Source organism: Mustela nigripes, chromosome 2 (genome assembly GCF_022355385.1).
Source record: "Mustela nigripes isolate SB6536 chromosome 2, MUSNIG.SB6536, whole genome shotgun sequence".
NCBI classification, from domain to species: Eukaryota; Metazoa; Chordata; class Mammalia; order Carnivora; family Mustelidae; genus Mustela; species Mustela nigripes.
Window position 1 is genome coordinate 216,978,703 of NC_081558.1, and position 16,585 is coordinate 216,995,287.

Genomic DNA, 16,585 nt, shown 5'->3' on the forward strand with positions numbered 1-16,585 from the left:
GAATATTTAACTCTTAACCAACCAAGATACGTTATAACTGTCCTTAAGGATAACTTTCCTCCTACATAATAAAGCATTGATTAGAAAGGATTGAGAAAAACCCAATCATGTTTAGAGATTTCTTTTCAACTGGTATTAATCGGATCCTTATGTGAAGGTCTCCAGCCACCAAAACCGTGGTTAACACTTTGTATGACTTGTTATCAACAAAGCAGATATAACCATCGCCGGAAAGTGAATGACCGTATCTCACTTGCTCCTTTAGTATCCTTTGCTGAGCACCTCCGGTGTCCCCGCCTTGGGAAAGCAGAGCTGAAACAGTCCGCGCCATGCAGAAGTTCACAGAGCACGGAAGAGGGAAAGGAACACACCCGCCGAATGCATTGTGGTGGCACTTCCAGAGTCCCCCTCCAAGCTTAGTGTCCTCAGGGTAGTTCTAAGGCACTGCCACAAAGACAGTTTGTGGAAATGCTTCTAGAATCATCTTTATCAAACACAGTCTGCGTTCTGACTACCCCAGACAAGTTCTCCCCTCGTTGGAAACTGGGATCCTGCAGGGGAAATCAGCGCGTGGGTCCTTAGGCTGGTGAACCACCGCTCACCGGGGGCTCAGCTCTGCAAACAGAGCGACAACCACTCAGAGCTACATCTGTTTAAAGATGTAACGAGGCTAGTTTGGCTATAAAGTATGAATTGGTCTTCTGCAGCGCTCACAAGCTGCTTCTGCAGCAGAGGGCCTGGGAAATTCCACGCGCGGGACTTCTCCCTGAACCCTGCGATGACCACTGGGGCTCCGTCAAGTGGAGGCATAAACCAACCAACAACTTCTTCAAGAAGCAGAGCCAAGTACACCCCAACTCCAGGGGCATTTCTAGAATCCTCCACCCCTAGGTGCTTGGGCAAGAAACACCTTCGCAGGGGCGCCTGGGTGGCTCAGTGGATTAAGCCGCTGCCTTCGGCTCAGGTCATGATCTCAGTGTCCTGGGATCGAGCCCCGCATCGGGCTCTTTGCTCAGCGGGAGCCTGCTTCTCTCTCTCTCTCTGCCTGACTCTCCGCCTACTTGTGATTTCTCTCTCTGTCAAATAAATAATAAATAAAATCTTAAAAAAAAAAAAAAAAAAAAAAAAAGAAACACCTTCGCAGAGCTGCTATCTTCTCCAGCCGTCCCTGACCATACCCACCATATACTCCCCGGGCCCTGAACAGCGAACCACGCCCTGTGGATACCCCACGGCTGGTACAGAGTAAACACATTCCCTTCACAGAACATGTGTCTCAGGCCCAAATCTGGGGGTGGTGGTGTGCTGAGACCCAGTGGTTTTCACCACTCAGGAATGTGGATAAGCCCTCCCTGACCACCCCCCACGGCTCGCCCCGCCGGAGGGCTCCTCTCTCCCACTGGAAAGCCACCTCGAACCTGGGCCTCCAGCAAACGCATCTGATGACGTCTCCAACAGGCCTAACCCTCAGCAGCAGCTGGAACAAGACGCTAAAAGGCCTCTCACGGGCTGTTTGATAGGCTGGTAGAATCGTAACGAAGGGCAGGAAATGAAACAATGAGAAAATTAAAGACAAAAGAAATAATGGGTACTGAGAAAGGCTGGAAGTTAGCCTGATTCCCGAAATCCAGGTCTCCCACACAAAAGAAAAGTCTTGTTTGTCCAGCTCTTGAGTGTCAAGGACAAGGACAAAGCCAGTGTCGCGTTACAGTCGGGGGTGGGGGGCAGAAGACACACAACAGGAGAGGCTCGGAGTCCACACCAGCTTTAGCGCCGGCAGGACACACCGTGGCCCTCCGCGACCCCAAGGTCACGGTGCAGGCCCCGGTGCTGCTTGCAGGCCTGGGTGACAAGAACAGACGCCAGTGGTGACAGGGGAGCTCCCGACATGGCACGCCCTGAATGCATGGAGAAGAGGTGGACAGGGCTCGTCACCACCTGGTGGCCCTGAAGTCTCCAGCCTCAGCGGATGGAGCCTGGTCTAGGCCGGCCCGGGCTTCACCCAGGCACCTGAGAGGCTATGCTGAATGTGAGAACGGCCCACAGTGCAGCAGCCTTGGCTGGTGTGGCAGGAAGGTGACCCCCTCGGGGGCCTGGGGGCCAAGGCTTGTGAGATACGAACTGTGCAGGCAGCAGTCCTGTCACCCAGCACAAAGCACTTCAAGAGGCCCAGCCTCAGCGCATGCGTCTGCCACCAGATAGCGGAAGTTTCTAGGTTTGGAGAGTCTTCCCCCAAAACAAGCAGATAAACCAGGGCGAGTGGGAAATTCTACAGCCCGAAGAATAGGACACTGAAAGAACTCACTGAGGCCAAGCCACAAGAATGTCACCCTGTGGGTGTGTCCCCCCAAAGAGATTACCCCAGCTCCCACAGTAGAATCAAGTCTATTCCAAGGCCACTGGCCCACGGGGACTTCAAAGGAAAGCAAAATGAACAGGGCACCATGAGGCACCCTTCATCCTGGGAAATGTGTCATGTCATGTCATGTCATGGTCATCCCAAGGCCACCGAAACTTGAGCGGAGCTGCCTGACGGGCCCTGATGAAGCCGGTCACAGCACAACTGAGAGGAAAGGGGCTGAAGAGGAGCCAGCGGAGAGGGGGATGTGAAGATGCAGGTGCCAGAGAAGACAACTGAGAAAACCCCCCAGGGCAGCTACTCAAAACCAGAGGGACCCCTCACCCAAGAATCCCAGAAGGCCGCAGAGTCCTCTGACTCGTGAAAGAAGAAAGTGACGGTGGGTGGGTGCCAGTGAGGCAGCTGCGCTGAGTAAGCTCTCACCCACCCCCGCCTCTCCCCGGGGAGCAGGAAGGGAAGGTGCTGCTGGGGGCCATCTGCAGAGAACGGAGGAAGAGCGAAATGGCCAAGGTCACAGAGTGTGAAGTCTGAGCCACCACGCAGACCAGAGTGGAGACTGACAAGGACACAGAGAGGGGTCCGACAGGAGCCCTGGGGACCTCCCCGCCATGCACACACTCGCTCTTTCTTGCTCATAAGTAACTAGTCTTAAAAAAGAAAAGAAAAAAGCTGGGACTTGCAGCTTCCTGTTCTGCGTGTTCAGGAGCTGGAGGCCACCACACCACCCTAATAAGCAAAAAACTCACCAGGCTAAAAAATCAACAGCTCCTCTAAGATCCCAAGGACCAGGGGGGGCATAGGACAAACGGTCACCCCAAGACAAGGAGGGAGAGACCGGTGAGGACGGGGGGTCACGGCTCACTGGAGCAGAGGGCCGTGAGCGGAAGCCACGGCAGGGGAAGCACAGGCAGGACAGCTGAGCAGACCCGGTCAACCTCCAGCGGCTCAGTGTGGACAAGTGTGAGAATTAACACGTCCGAGGGACCCAGTCACAGAGGCCTCCACGACAGGGTGACACGTGCCTCCAGGAGCCGGCGCAGGCCTCCAGAGCAGGCGCAGGGGAAAGCAGCGCTCTGAGAAACAGCCAGGTGCTCCGTTCTTCCAACAGGGCCTGCCCTCGGGGAAGGCAGGTCGACCAGCGCCTGCCAGACCGAGGGAAAGGAAAAACCAGCCCCAGCCCACTCCAGCCAGCCTCTCCCACTTAAGGGGGATGGAGGAAGAAAAAACTGAGAAACGCTCGTGAAGGTCAGAGTCCAGAGGCACAGGCTCACCGGAGGCCTGAGCCCTCATCACTGGCCTGCAGAATGCGTGCCACCCCCAGCACCTCAGCACCACGGTACGAAGGTGATTCACGGCAGCTCCTTCCACCCAGGTCCTCGTGTCTGGCTACCGAGACAAAAATCACAGGACAAAAGGCTAAAGAACACACGTGCAGCTAGAGCGTGCACCAGAACCAGACGTGGCCGACGTGTCGGAACCGTCAGACGGGGGATTCAGAACAGCCCTGACCAACGTGCTGGAGGCGCTGACGGGCAAAGCGGACGGCGCGCAAGGCCAGACGGGCAGATGTAAACGGAGACGGATATATCCTCAGGAAGAACCAGAAAGGAACTCTAGCGTCAGCAACACTGTACAGAGATGAAGACAGCCTTGAATGGGCTCCCTAGTGGACCGGACACGGTGAGAAAGCGTCTCTGCACTGGAGAACACACCAATGGAAACCCGAAAACCGCGAGGCAGAGGGACCAAAGATGAAAAACTGGAACAGAACGCCCAAGGACCGTGGGATGCCACGGAAGGTGTGACCTCTGTGCGGTGGGACAGCAGGGGAGAAGCGAGAGGGAAAGCACCAGACATCCCTGAAGCAGGAGTGGCTGAGAATTCCCTCAACCACCATCCAACACCGATCCGCAGCCCCAGGGGCTCGGAGAACGCAAGCAGCGTGAGTGCAAAACTCAATCACGCCTCGCACGCTGTGTCCAAACTGCGGAAAATCAGAGACCGAGTGAGCCCTGACCAAAGCCAAAGGAAAACCAGCTCACCTGCACACGGCCACAGACAAGAGTTACAGTGGCTTCTCCTCAGAGAGCAGAGCGAAATATTTAAAGCGTGGAGAGGGGAAAAACAAAAACAAAATCACTTAGAGTTCCGCATCCAGTGAAATTATCCTTTAAAAAAATAAAGAAGAAGGCCACCTTCGTGGCTCAGGCAGCTGAGCACCTGCCTTCAGCTTAGGTCATGATTCCAGGGTCCTGGGATCGAGCCCCGCATCAGACTCCCTGCTCAGTGGGGAGCCTGCTTCTCCCTCTGCCTCTCCCCCTGCTTGTGCTCACTCTCTCTTTCTCTGACAAATAAATAAAATCTTTTGAGAAATGAAGCCTTTCTTAGACAACAACTGGAATTTGTTGCCAGTAGACCGGCCTCGGAAGAAATGTTAAAAGCTCTTTAGAGAAAAGGAGCATAAGTCAGAACTCAAATCTACTTAAAAAACCGAAAGATGTCTGAAGAAGGAATAAGTGAAGGAAAAGTAAAAACTTGCTTTTCTTCTTCTTACTCGATCAGCAGTTCCCTCAAAGTAACAGCTGCGACGGCCGTCAGCGGTCACAGCCCGCAGGTGAGGAAAGGCAAGGCAGCGGGACCGGAGGCAGGGAGGCGGGGATCGTGACCCCCACGTGACCAGAAGGCCCGCCTACCCCCCCCCCCCCCCCGGGGGCGGACACGGCGTTGTCTGAAAGTGGAAGTGGATTCCTCGTAAAGGCTCTGTGAGCTGTAGGGCAGCAACAAAAACCAGTGAAAAAGTAGTTCATCTGATTTGCTACGAAAGGAGAGAAAATGGAACCATATAAAATGCTCGATGAAAACCATGTGAAGCAGAAAAAGACAGGAAGACAGAAACAGGACAAAGACAAAGGGCAGCAAATTGAGAAGAGTCACGAGTGTGGTCATTGTGAGTCCAATGGTATCTGTCATCACCATGACTGTCAATGGTCCACAGGCCCCCATGGAAGGATTGACTGTCAGAGAGGATCAAAGACATAGTTCAGCTGTTGGTAGTCCATAAGAACCCACTTTAAATATAAAGATAAAGATAGAGTAAAAATAAATGGATGAAGGAAGACATGCCATGTTAATGGTAATGAGAAAGGAGAGTTGCTTTATTAACTTCAGACACAGCAACTTAGGAACACAACTAGTGACCAGGGATAAAGAACAGATTTACGTGAAAACAAGAGGGTCAGTCCTTCTAGCAGACATAACAATCCTTAACACATATGCACCTGACAACAAAGCGTCAAACTACCTGAGGCAAAGGGTGATAGAACTGCTAGCAGAAATAGATGAACCCGCTATTATGATTAGAAACTTTACCATTACTCAGATCACAGTGGAATTCAACCAGAAATCAGTAACAGAAAGGTAAATGGAAAATCCCTAAATAACCCAGAGATTAAACAACACACTGCTAGAGGACACATGGACCAAAGAAGACGTCGCAGGAGAAACTTTAAAATATTTGAACTAAATGAAAATGAAAATACAACTTACCAAATTTGTGAGATGCAGCAAAAGCAGGACTCAGAGGGAAATTTATAGTACTGGATTACGTTAGAAAAAAGAAAGATCTAAAATCAATCATCGGGATGCCTGGGTGGCTCAGTGGGTTAAAGCCTCCACCTTCAGCTCAGGACATGATCTCAGGGTCCTGGGATCAGGCCCTGCATCAGGCTCTCTGCCCAGCGGGGAGCCTGCTTCCCCCTCTCTCTCTGCCTGCCTCTCTGCCTATTTGTAATCTCACCCTATCAAATAAATAAATAAAATCTTTTTTAAAATAAATTAAATTTAAAAATAAAATAAAATAAATCTTCTAGATTTACACCTCAGGACACCACAAAAAAGAGAAACAAATTAAATCCATAATAAGCAGAAGAAATAAGAATTAAAACAGAAATCAATGAAACTGAATACAGAAACAAGTAGAAAAAAAAAATCAAGAAAACCAAAAGCTGTTTCTTTGAAAAGAAACTGACAGAGGACACATATTACTAATATCAGAAATGAGAAAAGGGACAGCACTACAGATCCCACAGAAAGGATAATAACCAAATATCAGGAACAGCTCAGTGAACAACCTGGGTGAAATGGACCTGATCCTTGAAAGACAAAATCTGTGAAAACTCACACACGAAGGAACAGATCTGTAGAGGCCTCTATCTATTAAAGAAACTGAGTCAATATTTGATAATCTTCCATAACAGAAAACACCAGGCCCAGATGGGTTCACTGGTGAATTCTACCAAATATTTAAGGGAAAAATTATACTAATTCTCTATAATCTCTCTCAGAGGACAGAAGCAGAGAATATTTCCGAACTCATTCTTTGAGAACAGCATTACCCAAATACCAAAAACACGAAGACAAGAAAACTATAGGCCAATACCTCTCATGAACACAGATGCGAAAATCCTCAACAAAATATTAACAAATTGAATCCCAAAAAGCATATCTAGAATTGTATACCATGACCAAATGGCATTTATCCTAGGTATAAAAGGCTTGTTCAATATTTGAAAATCAATTAATGTAATCTGTCATATCAACAGGCTAAAAAGAGAAATCACAAAATCATATCAATAGATGCAGAAAAAGCACTTGATAAAATTCAACACCCATTCATGATAAAACTCTCGGTAAACTAGGAATGGTTAATTGGACAAATCTGATAAACTTTGTTTTAGCTCAGGTTATGATCTCAGGTCACAATCTTAGGGCTGTGAGACTGAGCCCTATGATGGCCTCCACGATGGCACAGAGCCTGCCATGGAGGACAGGAGAAGACAGGAAAGGACAGGACAGGAAAGGATAAAAAATAGATTGGGGTGCCTGGGTGGCTCAGCCAACTAAGCCTCCAAGTCTTAGTTTCGGCTCAGGTCATGATCTCAGGGTTATGAGATTGAACCCTGCATGGGGGGCTCCGCATCGAGTCTGCTTCTTTCCCTCTTCCTCTGCCCCTCCCCTGCTCTTACACACACACACGTGCATTCTCTCTCTCTAATAAATAAATCTTAAAAAAAAAAAAAAAGGTATACAGGTTGGGAAGAGAGAAATCAAACTGTCTTTGTCCACAGATGACATAATTGTCTATGACATAATTGTCTATGCAGACAATCTAAAAGAATCAACCAAAAAACCCTCCTAGAACCAGTAAGATTATAGTAAGGTTTCAGGATACCAGACAATCATACAAAAGCCAAGTGGTTTCCCATATACCAACAATGTACCTGTAGAATTGAAATTAAAAATACAATACCACTCACCTTAGCACCTCCTAAAAATTAAGTACTCGGGTATATATCTAACAAGATATGTATAGGACCTGTATGAAGAAAACTAGAAAACTCTGATGAAGCAAATAACTAAATAAATGGAAGACAGAAAGAAAGGCAGATGGGAGGGAAGGGAGACAGACAGACAGACAGACTGGGCCCTCGGAGTGGCACAGCTGGTTAAATGTTCAACCCTTGTATTAGCTCCGATCATGATCTCAGGGTCATGAGATCCAACCCCACGTCAGGCCCTGGGCTCAGTGAGGAGTCTGCTGGAGTTTTTCTCTCCCTCTCCCTCTGTTCCTCCTCTCTTTCTCACTCAAATAAATAAATAAATCTGGAAGGAAGAAAAAGGGAAGGGAAGGGAAGTAAGAAAAGAAAAGAAAAAGAAAAAACGGGTAGACTGATTCCACTTTCATGGACAGGAAGACTCCACATTGTCAAGACGTCTGCTCTCCCCAACTTGGTCGGCAGATGCATGAGTCCCAGTCGAAATCCCAGCAGGTTACTCCGGGGCTTAGCAAACCGATTGTAAGGTCTGTGCAGAGGCAGAGGGCAGGAAGAGCCGACATGGCACAGAAGAACAGATTGGAGGACCAACCCTACCTGGCTTCAGGCCTCACCATGAAGCTACGGGGGTCGAAAGAGCGTGGTACTGGTGACAGAAAAAACAAAGAAGTGAATGGAACAGAACAGAGCTCAGTAACAGACCCGCACAAACACAGCCAGCAGACGCCGGACCAACAAACAAAGGCAACACAAGGAAGCAAAGATGGTCTCTTCAACAAGTGGCACTGGAACAACCGGACGTCCACGCATACGAAAATGAACCCAGATGCCAATCTTACATGGGCCACAGAACTACGTCAACATGCATCGCAGACCCCAACGTAAAATGCAGAACTGTAAAGCTACCAGGGAATAATGTCAGAGAACATCTGCGCCCCATACAGTGACACCTGTTTTATAGACACAATACCAAGCTCCGTGAATGAAGTCACTGATAAGTTTCAAAATTAAAAACTTGTGTTCCGTGAAAGACCATGCCAGGAAAGTAAGAAGACAAGCCACGGACAGAGAGAAAATATTTGCAGAAGACGCATCTGATAGAGGAAAGTCATCCAAAATACACAAAGAACTCTTAAAACTCAAAGCCACAGGAAGACTCGGACGGGCCGTGACAGCATGTCACTGAGGGACAGGAGCCGGTCTGAGAAGGTTGCATCCCGTGGGATCCCGGCGACAGGGCTCACTGGTGAAGGCACAGCGGTGGGGCCGGTGGTGGATCAGTGGTTGCCAGGGGTGGTGGGGGAGGAAAGAGGAACCAGGAGAACACAACAGATTTCTAGGCAGCGGAAACACTGTATGTTATTGCCCTGATGAACGTATGTCGGAACACAGCGGTCCAAGCAGACCAAGCGTACACACGAAGAGTTCATGCAGGTAAACTACAGTCTTTGGGCGATGATGAGATTATGACGTGTCAGTGGAGGCTCACTGTTGGCAAAAAAAATTCTGGTGAGCGATGTTGATAGTGGAGAAGACTATGTGTGGGGACCAGAGGGAATATGGAAAATCTCTGTATCTTCCTCTAAATTTTGTTGTGAAACTAAAACTGTTCTAAAGATTTAAGTCTTTTTTTAAAATTCTCTATCTCTGGGTCTGAGACACCCAAACTGCTGAAAATGAGCAACCTTTGCTCACAGAGATGAAAAGGGAAGAGCCAAGCTACAGTCCGGAGAGCGAGAGGCCAAAAAGAGAAGTTGACTTGCAGTGCAAGAAACGTCCTGGTTCCAGAGGACCCAGGTCGGGCATGCGCCGTGAAGAAAAACACGGCTGAGTAGCCTGCAAACCCGAAGGCGGCCAGAGACCATGATGGCAGGAGAGCCACTTCGGGATGGCGAATGCCGAGGTCCCAAGTGGGGTTTGAGGCGAACAGTCCACAGGTGCGCTCTGCTCCCCGACAGATGGAAAACAGCCAGGCAAGCAAGCAAACGTCTCCGAATGCGAGTCTGCGCATCCCGCTGCAGGACAAGGGCTGCCGAGGGAGCGAGCACGGGCTCCGCGCGCTGGAACCGCAGGGACTAGGAGAGACGCAGCCCCACACAAAGCCTAGCCTCGGAAGCGGAGCAGCGGGCGAACTGGCCCCTAAGCCCTGACCTCGCACAGACCGCAGAGCAGGAGAGACAACGTGCAGTATCCAGAACACGTAGGAAACCACAGCCCGTCGGGAGAGATACAACCCTACGGAAAAGAGGCAACAGACGCGAACAGGTAATTCACAGGAACAAAACTGTTGCAGACCTGCCCCTTGCTGGAAACATCCACCCAGAGACAGGCAGGAGGATCTAGAGAACACTCTTCCCAAGAGGGGAACCGAGAACGAAGCACTGAGGAGGGCCGGGGGGCCCGGAACGCCACCGTCGGGAAAGGTGCAGGCTGGGGTGGCCACGCGGCAGCCGCCTCACCCGGGAGCGTGCGCTCCTTCCCTGCCCCGTGCCGCTCTCTGCGTCGGGCTCCTGGAGCGGTGCTCGCACCGGCGGGCAAGGAGGAGTTCGCCACAGACGCTCCCTACACCGCTCCGCGTGGGCGGGAAAGCCTGCAAATAACCCAGTGCCCGGCAGTCGGGGATCAGACAAGCCAACCTCCCACGTTTTCCCGCGCAGGACACTTGAAAGGAATTACCCAGAGCCACAGACGCACGTGTGAGCACATCCGCAGACCTGCAGGAGTCACGCGCCGTGCTGTAGCGGACTGCTCACGGACATGTATCTGTTGGTAGAAAATACCAGAACAGACTCCAGAATCTGCTTCCAGATGAGGCGGAAGCCACAGCCCGCCCTCTGCTCCCACGGAGCGCAGTGAAGAATTCTGAACAGAAAGCACGGAGCGGCTCGTGAAACCCCAGACAGGCAAACCGGAGCAAGCGGGCGGACCGGGAAGTGCAGAATTCCGAGAGCAGCGACCACCAGTGAGTTCACCCTCCGGCCCCCGAGCCCAGGGGTGGCACTGACGCACCGGACACCGCTCGGGCAGGGGTGCAGGGAAGGGCTCTGCAGAGCGCGGGGCCCCCACGTCACCCCAGCTGTGTGGAAGGAAATCCTCCCCCGGCCCTGGACGCTGCGGAAGTGCAGGACGCGGCGGGGCGCGCAGAACCCCAGCAGCCCAGGCGAGGGGGAAACCCAGTCCCCGGCCCGCGGCAGGAGTTCAGCAATTGGGCAGGCGACCCCACAAGGCTGTTCAGAAGCCCTGGCCTCACACCAGGCGCCGCGCGTGTCAGTCTAGTCACAAGCAACATATCCCAGCCTGGGGACGAAACGGCCGGCGACAAGCCAGGCGTCAGGCAGGCACGGGTGGCACCAGAGGGCAGTTCTGAAGCCGGAAGTGACCCAAAAGGCTGGTCAGAGCTTGTGACGGGAACCCAACCAGGCTGACAGCCTGCTCAAACAAAACGACACTTTCTTCACGGTTTCAGCAGGACCTGGGGCATCCCCGTATTCCAATGTCCACAGTACGACCCCAAATTACTCCCCACACGAACAAACGGGAAAAATCCCAACTCACAAGGGAAAAGACAACCAAGAGACACCAGCCAAGATGACAGAGCCTTTAAAGAAGCTACTAGAAACAATGCTCCAAGGAGGAAAAGCAGCCACTCAGAATGAACAGTGTGGTGGGCAGAAGCCTAAAATGGCCAGACATCTCCTGCCCTAGTCCCCGGGGCTGGACACAGAGCGAAACACCCTGGTTGTGCTAAGTTCTATGGCTGACAGTGACGGCAAACAGAACAGACATGACCCATCAAGGGACTCAGAGTCCATTAAGAGGGAGTTCATCGCGTGATCTCTAACTTACACCCATGAGCCCCTCAAAAGCACCGCATTCTCTCCAGCTGGTAGAAGAGGAAGTCCAAGAGCTTCCCAATATAGGAAGGATTCAGTGAGCTCGCGGAGCTTGGAGATGGGTGGCTCGTGTGATCAGAAATTCAGTGAGCCCGGAAGCTAGAAAAGCCACATGTGACAGCCAGCAAGGAATAAGAGCCTCAGACCTACAAGAGCAAGGGACAGGATTCGCTGGCAGCCTGAACGTTCCTACAAGCCTCCCGCCTGGAGCCTCTGGAAAAGAGCCAGTCAACACCGCGACTCTGGCCAGAGACGCTGGTCAGAGACCCTGGTAAGCTCCCCCACCGGACTCCGACCTACAGAACCGAGAAGGACGTGTTGTTTGAACCACCAGGTTTTTACCCAGCAGAAACCCAATCCGATTTTCGTACCTGGCTGTGGGACACTGCTGTCACAAACACCTCCAAGCTCACTCTGGGGGCAATTAACAGAACCCTGAAGCGTCACATAACGGCATCTGGGGCTCACTGACTGCTCTAACGGGTGAGAACAGCAGCGAATAAAGAACGCATCCCTTAATTTCCACGTCATGTGTTTCTTCTGCTTTTTTGGTACTGTTGCCAAATTACCTGTGTTTACTTGCAAAAGAAGCCCAGTCAGCAAATTCTAACTAATAAGTAAATAAACACGAGCTTTTTAATACCGTCCACCGTACACTTTGAGTTTGGTGCACTGTCCCGGCCTCAGGTCCCCCAGAAGCTGCAGCACGGTGTCCAACAGAGCCCGGCTTGAGTTAACCAAGAATTCTCGACCACACGCAATGGCAGCCACATCTGCAACAGAAAGATAAGACGGAGCATCAAAATCACTGTTCCTTCAGAGCCTGGGAAAGCCTGCCTGAGACGGAGTGTTTTTTGCTCTGTCTCCTAACGGACCTACTGAAAATGCAGACTAGCCCTCGAAGTACGACCAAACGGCCATCCGGGAGCTGACAGCCCAGAGAGTAACTGACAGGCACAACAGTCACCAAGATGCTGAGTTATGTCCCCTGTGCTTAGCAGACACCGCGTCGGGGGAATAGAGCTCAGGATCTAAGTATGTCTGCGACCTGACCGCAGTGCACTCCGGGGCCTGGATTCAGCAGCTCGGGGCAGGCAGGGTTCACTCGGAAGGAGGACGCATACGACTCCATCTGGGACCAAACACACTGAAAGCCATTTTCAACCCTGGGAGTGAAAGCCTAACGACTTTGAACCACAGTAGCAAACTGAAATCATGAGATCAAAAAAGAGTATGACCACTAATCCTGAAAAAGCTCTTTTCTAAATTTTACATCCTATTGTGGGCCGGCAAGTATCACGTTTCTGCAGGCCGGAGGCCCTGATGAGACCAGGTAATCCCACCGGCCCCCACTGGAATTCCAAGGCCGCGGCTCCTGCTGGCTCTGTCAATACTAGTGAACACCCATCCGGCCACATCGGCCACATCGTTGCCCCCCGCGTTTATTTGTGTCTGTGCTGCTGAGACTTTTCTTTAGCTAGGTCTAACAATAAAGCATGATCCGCAGGGACTAAAATTGCCCACTCAGACAACCAGGCCAAACTTGGAGAGAAGCAGGCAGCAGCAGCCTTGGCCGCCCCCTGACCCCGACGGGCAGCTTCCAGTAATCCACAGGTCAACGCGGCGTCTCAGGTGATTCTCACAGGTCTCCTTCACTAGTTTCAGAACTTTCCTTCTGTTTTCAGTTTGCTGTTAATTATCAAGAATGGAGGATTAAAAAAATTTAAAAAAAGAATGGAGGATGAACTTTATCACTTATTTGTTCTGCCTTTGACTGACTACAATCTGAAGACGAACATAAAATTTCATCTGTGCTACCAGATCAGCTCACGGCATCAATCCTGGACGCTCCTCTTTCTTTCTGTCTATCCAGAAATAAACCCTCGTTTTATTTTCCTCACTGATTTTCAAGAAGGGTTTCAAAATAATTGAATAAAGAAAGGACAAATAAATAATCTTTTTAATAAATGGTGCTGGGACAACTGGATATTCACATGCAAACCAATGAAGTTGACATCATATATGAAAATTGACTCAAAATGGACCAAAGTCTTAAATATCCAGCTAAAACCAAAAAGTCTTGGAAGAAAACATAGGGATAAATCTTCATGGCCTTGGATCAGACAATGGTTTCTCAGATATGACACTGAAAACACAAGCAACTAAAGAAAAAAAAGACTGGATATCATCAAAATTTAAAACTTCTATACTTCAAAGGACACTATCAAGAAAGAATAAGGCGGGGCACCTGGGTGGCTCAGTGGGTTAAAGCCTCTGCCTTCAACTCAGGTGGTGATCTTGGCGTCCTGGGATTGAGCCCCGCATGGGGCTCTCTGCTCAGCGGGGAGCCTGCTTCACCCCACCCCCCTGTCTGCCTCTCTGCCTACTTGTGATTTCTGTCAAATAAATAAATAAAATCTTTAAAAAAAAAAAAAAAGTAAGTAATAAGGCAACTGACAGAATCAGAGAAAAATTTTGTAAATCACGTGTCTGATAAGGGACTGGTATCTGGAATATACAGAAAACTCTTACAGATCAATAATAAAAAGATAAGTAACTCAATTTCAAAATGGGCCAAAGTGTTGAATAAACATTTCCCCAAGGAAGACATATAGATGGCCAGCAAGTACGTGAAAAGATGTTCAACAGTTCTGGCCAGCAGGGAAATGCACATGAAAGCCAGTGAAATCCCACTTCATGCCCACTAGGATGGCCACGATCAGAAAATTAATTAAAAACACTGACGAGTGCGCAGAGCAACTGCAGCCCTCGGGCATCGCTGGTAGGCCTGGAAAATGAGCTGAAAGCCCCCTGAAGTGGCTGAAACCCTATGATCATGTGACCCCAGGAATCCCACTCCTACTACCCGCCCAACAGAAACGCAAACACACGTCCACACCAAAACATGGACACAGACGCTCACAGCGTCATTATTCATAACAACAAAGTAGAAGCTACCCAGACACCCTTCAGTTGATGGATAAGGGACAAGGAATAAGTGCGGTTCGGCCACACACTGGAAACCCAGTCATACACAGGAACGACGTGGACAAGCCTCGAAAACACGACACTGAGTGGGAGAAGCCCAGCACAGAGGACCCCATACGCTGTGATTATACCATGTAAAAGCCGGGAGCGGGCCAGTCCAGAGACAGAAAGCAGATCAGTGGTCACCCGGAGCCTGGCGAATGGCGGTACTGGGGAGCGACGGCCATTAGCGGGATTCCTTCCTTTCTTCTCAGGGGGGACAAAAGGACTCAGAGTGGACTGTGGACATGTAGGCACATCACAGGATGCCATCAAAGTGCACACTTTGAATTGGCAAACTGTAGAGTAGATCATTACATCTCAGAAAAGCTGTTTAAAATAACAGTAGCAACACAGATACAGTTTTCGTGTTTGATAAGTTACATAGTCTCGGCTGCTCATCTCGGACTTGCTTCCTACAAAACTCTCATGGACAGCACTAACACGACACCACACTTTCTTCAAGAAACATAAGCAAGTTTCCTCTAACTTTAATACTGTAACCTTTGCTTTATTGTTTGGTTTTTGTTTCTTTGCATTTGCTGTGGTGGCTTCTTACTGAGTCAATCATTCAGTTGTCAGGGGCAAGGGAGAGAGCTGGGGGCCATGGGCAATCTCCCCGTGAAAGCACCGCCTCTGTGTGCCATTTACGGAGACGCCCTTCGGAGCTGAGAGGGTGCCCAGTCCTACTGGGCAGTAGCCTCCAGAAGGCAGTTTTGCTCATAGTTTGGGGGATCTAGCTCCTGCGGGACTACAGAAGGATGACTTGTAGAAATCCCAGAGAATTCTCTCATACACAGATTATAGCTGAGGGGAATATTAGTTTGTCCAAACTATGTATATGATTCAAGAACTAAGCAAGAATGAACTGTGGTCTCTATGGGAAAAAGATTCTGATTCTATGGACAGAATCCAATAACTAGAGCAAAAGCCAAAAGAGTTCTGCTAAATCTTTACAAAACTTTCTCAGTGCCCTCTAGCAGAGAAGCCTCAGAAGGCCACAGGCCAACGGCGACCAGCTTCAAAGAAAAAGGACTGGTTATTCCTTGTACCAGTCCTTCCAATCACCTAGTGTCACCTGCTTTTAAAAAGCCTACTGGTCAAGGATACGCACTCATCCAAGATCTGTGAACACGTAACAAAATAATTGTATCCCATTTTGCTGAGCTGCCCAACCACATGCCACCCACCCTCCCACGGAACAGGTTAATGCTCGGGTTCCTTTACTGTCCCTTCTATAAAGTTGGCCAACATACCTCGAAAAACCAACAGTTCACCCAGAAAGTTACATCCGCAGGGATTCACTGAGTTCCACACTACTTCTCTCGGATCATAACCCCAGATCTGAAGGATACCTGGACAGTCTTTGTCGGGATCCCTCTGATCCAACATGCACATCAACTGCCTCCTCCGTCCCATTAATCCAGAAAACTCCAAGGTAGACTATAACTGTTTCCTCCCTGAGCAAGATGAAGAGGGGAGGGAGGTGAGCGTGTAAGGAAACAGTCCGGTTCAACAACACAGTTCATTGTCTAGGCCATACAATGTTAGCTGGAGGAAAGCTCTTATCTAAGGAAGGATTACCAGATATCCAACATTACCCAAGACCAACCGCTGAACGACAACTAAGAAAATATCTATGACTAACCGGATAGATAGATATCTATGACTAACCAGAATGTAGATAATACATTCCTAATTCCCCTGATTTTGCAAGACCTCTGTGCAACCCGACTAAATCCAGTATGTCAGAACCAGGCCCATGGAACACAGAAACAAAAAAGCCCTTCGATGACCCTAAAACATTTTTCTTTTTTTTTTTTTTTTTTAAAGATTTTATTTATTTATTTGACAGAGATCACAAGTAGGCAGAGTCAGGCAGAGAGAGAGGAGGAAGCAGGCTCCCTGCTGAGCTGAGAGCCCGATGTGGGACTCAATCCAAGGATCCTGGGATCATGACCTGAGCCGAAGGC

At 49.8% G+C, this 16,585-nt stretch overlaps 1 protein-coding gene across 8 annotated transcripts in view; it reads right to left on the reverse strand.

Annotated features, from left to right (window-relative positions):
• Positions 1-16,585, reverse strand: part of HSF2BP (heat shock transcription factor 2 binding protein) — a 108,772-nt gene that overhangs the window by 54,255 nt on the left and 37,932 nt on the right. For 6 of the 8 annotated variants that reach the window (XM_059392451.1, XM_059392455.1, XM_059392448.1 and 3 more), the window contains one exon: positions 12,229-12,358. In XM_059392451.1, coding sequence (XP_059248434.1) covers positions 12,229-12,358 — 130 coding nt within the window. The remainder of the gene's footprint in view (positions 1-12,228; positions 12,359-16,585) is intronic. The other 2 variants (XM_059392456.1, XM_059392452.1) reach the window with 1 other exon arrangement.